This window comes from Sparus aurata, chromosome 21 (assembly GCF_900880675.1).
Source record: "Sparus aurata chromosome 21, fSpaAur1.1, whole genome shotgun sequence".
Classification (NCBI taxonomy): domain Eukaryota; kingdom Metazoa; phylum Chordata; class Actinopteri; order Spariformes; family Sparidae; genus Sparus; species Sparus aurata.
In genome coordinates, this window is record NC_044207.1 from 30,332,066 (window position 1) to 30,339,472 (window position 7,407).

Genomic DNA, 7,407 nt, shown 5'->3' on the forward strand with positions numbered 1-7,407 from the left:
ACAAAAATGTTCAACTTCCAACCCTCTAGTTTCTCCAAGTGGTGTTATTGTTGGCACCGCTGACGCAAAGACAACCTGATCGTTTCTTTTTTTCTCCTCAGAGTCACAAATACCAACAACACAGGACAAAATGAGCGTTTATTCATTCATTTAGTCTATAATGGAGACGTGAAAGCAGACAGAAATGGTGTCAGTCAGCCTCATTTTCCAGGGAGATTTCGTGCCCGGTGGCAAAAACAACTGCGCATTGAAAGTGATGTTTATAAGGAATCAATCTAAACCCCAGTGGTGTCGTTGCTCTATAGCCATTACATTGTGATATGAACATTTCATTTTATTATAATAATTGAAGAAAACAAATATTCTATTGCCAGTTTTAAGTTTAAGGTCATCTTTCATCGATCCCTGTGTGGTAACATGACACCACTTCATGTGGGTTCACCAGCTAAATGATACAGATCCAATATGGAAAACATAAATGAAAGCAGAACTGGAAAAAATCTGAGAATAATACATGTAAATACTTTCAGTCCTGACATAAATGTAATGTAAATTCTAGGAGGATCACAACACAAAAAAGTGACACATTTCTTTATATCAGATAGGAGAAAGGTTGGCATGATGACATCAACAAGACAAACACACTACTACAAGTTAACAGCTTGTATTGACATAAAAAACAAAGCTGTCATGAGTCAAACTCACTTTAAAAGGGCTGTTAAAACTCCTGCTGCACAATTTGCTAGAAAATTTTATGTAAACTTCTGCTCAACAATATTGACACTAAACATCTGAAGCGAGACAGCTCGCGTGTCTGCAGAGCCGACAGACAAACAAACAGACATAAACGATCTCCAGCCGCATGTGTTTAGTCTAAATTCAAAGTCCACTTCAGTGTTTAACTCTAATTCAGTCTTGATAAGAGTGTCGACTGCCACCTATAATCAGAAGGTCATTCATCAATCTGAGGCCACATTATCCTCAATCACCAGCAAATGACTGCAATAAAAACACGCAATGACTAACCGAGTGAGAGGTTCGACAACAGGCACCTCACGCTGCACTCTGTTGTTTGTCTGGTTATACAAATCAAAATGTTGAGGACTTGGGAATTATGTGAAACATCAATGAAGTTTAATTCCCCAGAGCGTGTTGTAAGGCTGCACAATAGTGTTTCAGCATCAACATCACATATAATGGTCACATCACACGGCGTGTAATGTCAAGTTAGACAAATCAACAGCTGCTGCAAGTTCGTTGCTGATGTAAAGTGAGAAAATACACATTTGTGAAACACTGTAATGTTCATATTGTCTTAAGTTCACGTTTAACATCTTTGGGTGAATACAAACATTGTTGGGAATGTTGCCAATCATTGCACAGTTATGCTTACATTACATTTTTACACAGTTTTTGAGTTAATCCTGATTTGTCAGGTATTAAACTTTGAAAATAAGTTTAATTATCTACTATTTCAATAACTGATGAATTATTGCTGTCATTTTTTAGTCACTATAAATTGAGAAACAGCAAAAAAATTAATCAAAGATTGAAATAATCTTTAGCTACAACCCAAATTTAATTTACTACAGTAACCAAAGACACACGTCCCTGTTTGTTTAAATTTTTTCATAAAGAAATTGGATAGCATCACAATATATACGCAGCAATATAAACTATTAAATCACATACACCATGAGAAAAGCATTTTACCCATAATGCCCCTTAAAAAGTGGGAAATGCTTCAACATTGCCCATCAATCACATATATTATTATTCTCATGTGTGACAACCTCATCTGTCACTTTCAGGGAAAAAAGATAAAAGGTTTAATTAATAAAAAAGATATAATTTTCTTCCTTCAATCATTTTTCCACAAATTGAGAACATTTTCATGATGACTGGAGAACAAAACGAACATGTGTTGTGAGTAAAACAGTTGAAAAGCCGGACAAATTGTTCATCACGTGTCGGTAAAAACTCACCAAATGAGAGTTCTCTTTTGCCTCTTGCACTTGCTGCACCTGTGGTTCAGCTACAACTTTCGTGTCCTGGTCAGAAGTCATGAGCCGTCTGCTTCTTGGCTCCTCAGGGAGAAGTCTCTGTGTCACCAAGTAAGCTACAGGGGGGCAGAAGGGACAAACAAGTTAAGACTCACGGATGGATGTTTGTCACAGGACTGTGGCAGAATATCAGTTGATACACGTGTAAGACGAAGAAGGCCAGAGGTTAACGTCCGACAGTGACTCTACGAAAGGCCGTCTCTGCCTCCTCACAGAACTAATTACACAGAATATTATGCTTCTTCATACATGTGTGACTTGTTTTCATACAGTTTGAATAGAAAGATGGATGAATTCGACTAAAACAGGACCGCAAACACCCACTCCAGACGTTAAATTTTAACTGTCAAGGTTAAAAACACAATAAAGCTGCTGGTTTAATTTCCATTGTGGTCCTCGTTAAGATGAGAGAAAGGTTACATCACAAGACCTTTGGGTTTGTAAAGAAAAGACACAACAACCACACGACGACACCGGTTAGTTACCACTTGACTTTTGCTTCTCCAGCGTGAGAGATTTGTTTTTGTTAATTTGCGACCTCGACTCGGAGTGATTTATCCAAACACAATTTCAACCAACCCTTCGGCAGGTGATCGTTTTAAGACCCTGACAGAAGTGACGAACACATTTTAAATTTATGTTTAACGTCAAGATTACGCTGCAGTTAAGCAGCTCTTGCCAAAAACACATTGTTTTCTAAAGCATGTCTGCGTTCAAACCACTGCGGCGACAAGATGAACCGAATCAACTCTCGCTACAGGAAGCGAGGAGGGACAATATCTGACAGTTTGACAGATACTGCAGACAAACCTGTACATTCAACAGATTTTAAAACTGGTGACAAGAAAGAACGATAACACACAGCCTTTACTATCTACACTGCATTTACTTGATCTTCATTTAATGACACTGTCACCTGGAATCACTGTCGTCATGTTGAAAAGTATGCTGCGATTCCTGTTGCCTGAGGAAGCCGTTCACTGACTTACAGTAAATGAGTTTCTCTTAAACCAGCTGAGCTCAGACACGCCTCAGGTAACACGAGGTGGAAATAAAAAATGAGAAGAGAGAAATTCAAAATACCCAAAAGATATTCAGTTTTACATCCACAGCATTCTCCGTAACAACTTAAGCAGATGGAGACTTGTTTTTAAGACGCAAAAACAATAAAAGTCTCGTAGTCCAGAAATGTTTTGTGGACGACGACACTTCACCTGACTTTACATCATCAGGAGGAGGAGAGGAGGTGGTGACTGACTTTTCCATTTGTGGGGAACTTTTCCTTTAAGAACTGGAACCAGCAAATAATCGATATCTTTCTTAGAAAAATAACCGAAACAATTAACAGATTATCAAAATAGTCTGCAACTAATTTCCTTTCAATCAAGTAATCGACTATTATTGCAGCTCGACCATCAACCTCCACAGTCAGTAACGTGTCTGCAGTTCTGTCTTCTCCATCGGTGGCGTCGTGTGATCAACATCATTACATCATCTCTACGTCCAGTTTCAGCACCAGCCGTCTTACTGGTTTAATCCCTTTTACTCCATCTGTCCTCAACGTGACATATTCACAGAGAAACAGACGACCCCACCGAGTCCCAAACATCCCTGGAAACACCTTCCTCTTCTGTCCAGTCGGAGCCGTTTGTAAAGCGGTGATAATCCGACCCAACAATCGGGTGCCTGTCTCTGACACGGGCCCTCGCTGTGTTTGCATACAAAGCAGAAAAAGAATGGCATGGCTGTAAAGCTGGCGACCTTTGATCCACATACTGATTCCCATACACGACGTGTGTGTGTGTGTGTGTGTGTGTGTGTGTGTGTGTGTGTGTGTGTCATGCACGGCGATGAATGGGGCTAAACACTCAACTCTCCATCAATGACAGCCAGCTAACCAAACAGCTGTTGTACGACACACTTTTCTGACCGCTGGATGTGAAACCTGTTGGCCAACTGAAACAGAACTTCTTTTGGCGAAATATAAATATTTTTCTGTGCATCTTTCAAAAGTGTCTCGGCAAAAAAAAAACCCTCCTACTGATCTAAACTCGGCTGTTTATATCCTGCTGTGCTTTAGGAAACGACGCACAGCTCCTGTCAGGTATAAGCTGTGTAAACTTTAACTTCATGAGGGATTATATCCTCCTGGATGAGTCACAGAAACCGTTTTCATCTGTTTATCCCCTGAATTAAACACACCAACGGTTTTAAGATCCACGACTTCAACTTCTGCCGACAACACAGAGGAGGGAAGTATCCGGTTTGATCACAATGATCGGTGTCACGTTGTGATACGATCATCGCCATCAGAAGTGTTTTAGCATATCAAAAAGTAGTTAGTTAAACTCACAACACTTAAGGTACATCCTGTTCCAGCTGTCAGTACCACAAACATATGGGAGGTAAACAAATCACCCCAATTACTCTGCCGTCATCGGCAAGAACCGACACAAACGTCTTCATCTGCTCCCACCACACGAGGAAGTGACGACCCAGTGGATTAACGTTTGACAGACATGATGCTGACATGGACAATGTTTGTATTAATCATTTTACGAGGCCCAGCAACTTAAAATCAGGACACGGTTCAGAACTCAAGCTCAGGGACGGATCGTTCAAACTTGCAACCTGAAGTTTTCCCCTTTTTTGTTTCTTCCAGCAGAGAGGAGCAATGTCGGAGTTTTAAGTATCAAGAGTCCACTGGCACATTAGTTGCTGATATTATTGTTATTATTGTCCATTTTGCATCAACATAAAAACTTTTCCCATGAGGTGATGATGCAGATTACGATGCCTGAGGTTGTTTATGGTAAGTGAATTCCCAGGGAACACTTACGTCATTTTCAAATATAAAGTTCTTAACATCGGCCCAAAAACCAAAGTTTGGTTTGTGCTCTAATTAAGCGACAGTCTGGAGAAACTGTGCGAACATTGAGCTTTGGATTAAACAACCGGAGGAGAACGTGGGTAGACGTGGGTCGCCGTTTTTCATGCTGCACTTTTTGCTACTTAATACGCTAACACGAGCTCAGCCGGCTCTGTTATTCACGTCCTTCTGCTCCGTGGTCGTCGCCACGATGTGTTTCTGTTGCTGCTTTATGTAAATGATCCAACAGACCTGCCCTGTGGTTCACTGACACAAATACACTTTGGGGTTTTTCTACACATAACATTATTCATCGAGCTATACTTGTGGGCCTATAACTAATGTTTACTCCTCTTTAAAGTCATAATCACACATTTTTAATATTATATTCTTTCTCACGTCATCTCTGACACTGCCAACAGTGTGGAAAGAGGTAGAATAGTGTTTGAGTAGCGTTTTTGCTTTTATTTTTGACCTACTACGATATTAGTCTGAGGTCTTATCGTCCACCTTTAGTCCCACGTTGTAATTCTAAACTGTTCAGAGTCGATTCCTTCGACACACACACACACACACACACACACACACAGCATCTATCCTGCTTCAGTGAGCGACCAAGTCTTGGCATTTGTGCAACACAGGCCAGAGGTCGATCACAAGACTCCTGACAGCATCTGCAGTGTTAGTTTGACCCCCGATGCATCCAGCAGAACAGAATGACCCCGGTTACAGCACATGTCATCTCCTCTACGGATGCAGTGAGTCACTTCAGATCGTCTAGACAAGGCCTGAACCAAAACACAGCTCTGCTCGGTCCTCCTCCTCCTCCTCCCTTGTTTCCACCCTGCATAATCACCAGAGGAGATTTATAACCCAAATGAGACTCTTGTTGGCCCAAAAATAAGCACCGAGGTTCGTAAAAAATGCAACAGGGGGGCCAGGGAGTGTATTTATAGCCGGGGTGGGTACCTGCTGGTGGAGGATGGTCACCAGGCATCTTACATGTACCCTGTGCGGGATGTTGAACCGGTGTTCATCTCCATCCCGCATCTCCACATGCGTGTGTTTGGCTCAACTTCACCAGGCAAAAACACCCGCAACTTCTACCAACAGACGCAATGCAGGCGTACTTAGTAGCTGACACAGCCGAGAAGGACTGCAGCTCACATGCCATGCCCATGCCAAGGGGCCATGCACACAGCGACACTCCTTCCCCACCAAACAAACACGCAGACTGGCTGAGAGTGAAGCCTGGATGTGGGTGTTACGGCGAACGAACATGGAGGCGTCACAGCCGTTAACAGGCCGCAACGGTGTGTTTTAAAGTTAACTCGGGGGGCTAAGAAAGTAACAGCCTAGTTAGCTAGCTTGCAGCAGCATCCAATGAAAGATGGCGACCTCCGGCGTGATTTCGCGGATTCCCCAACCCCCCCTCCTCCTCCACCGCCTCCTCCTCCCATCGTTTTGAATCAGGCTAATATTTAGTTAGCAAGCGAGCTAACTCCACCGGACTGCACAGAGCTGCGATGTGACAGCGTGTGTTCGTTGACCCAATGTCAACTAACTTTAAATACAGTTTCTTTACTCACCTGTCAACTCTCACTGCACGGCAATGCAAATACTCTGGTGGTAGTGGCAGCTGATGGTGGTGCTGGACTGAGGCCTTGAATTGGCTTCCAGGCTAAATACGCAGGGTATTAGCTAGCAGGCTATATCGAGCACGCTAGCTAGGAACAACCGGCTTACCGATATGAACCTCACCGCAAATAGTCTTAAGATTTCAGGGGAAACAGCCACGAGCAGTTGCAGGGCAGTGACAAAAAACGACGCCCCCAAAACTGTCCGCAAAAAACGGGTTCCCCCGACCAGCACTGCAAGCTAGTTAGCAAGTAAGCTAGCTAAGAGTTAGCTAGGTGGCTAGCTAGCTAGCTTGCCAATCAACTTTGTGCAGTCGGGCTCGATAAATCTGGCGCCTGGAATTTCACGCGAAGCAAATTCCTCACGGTCAACAGCAGGCTTCCGCGGGGAGGGGAAGTCAGAAAAACAACCACGAAACCCTGAAAACCGAGGAATAAACGTTACTCGTCTCAAAAGCTTCCGATCGATCAAACACTCGTTACGGCTAAAGATGAGAGAGAAGGGGGGTTTGGAATGGAGAAGTCGCCGTTTCCTTTCCCTTTCGTGTGCAGCACAAAGATCGTCTATGGTGCCGTTGATGGAGAACTCCAAGTGGCCAGTGTCCCACTCCTGTCTGCAAAAAAGTGCCCTTTATGGAGCCCTCATACAATCACTCCACTGTTGGAAACACAACGACAATGTTTTAATACAGTAACACTTACAAAATAAGGATTGTAATTAAAAATGCGACCAATGTTTAAACTATTCATTAAGAAAAAAAAAAATAATAATTTATAAAGCTTTTATTTTTCCAGGTTTTTCTGCCAGTTTATTTTTGTACTAAATCTCTTTTTGTGG

General features: G+C 42.5%; 1 protein-coding gene across 5 annotated transcripts in view; it reads right to left on the reverse strand.

The window, feature by feature from the left end:
- Positions 1–7,140, reverse strand: part of LOC115572453 (La ribonucleoprotein 4B) — a 44,057-nt gene extending 36,917 nt beyond the window's left edge. For all 5 annotated transcript variants that reach the window (XM_030402530.1, XM_030402529.1, XM_030402527.1 and 2 more), the window contains exons 1-2: positions 6,522–7,140; positions 1,986–2,119 (exon numbers count right to left, since the gene is read on the reverse strand). In XM_030402530.1, coding sequence (XP_030258390.1) covers positions 1,986–2,066 — 81 coding nt within the window. In that variant the 5' untranslated portion in view covers positions 2,067–2,119; positions 6,522–7,140. The remainder of the gene's footprint in view (positions 1–1,985; positions 2,120–6,521) is intronic.
- Between the last annotated feature and the right edge of the window lie 267 nt (positions 7,141–7,407).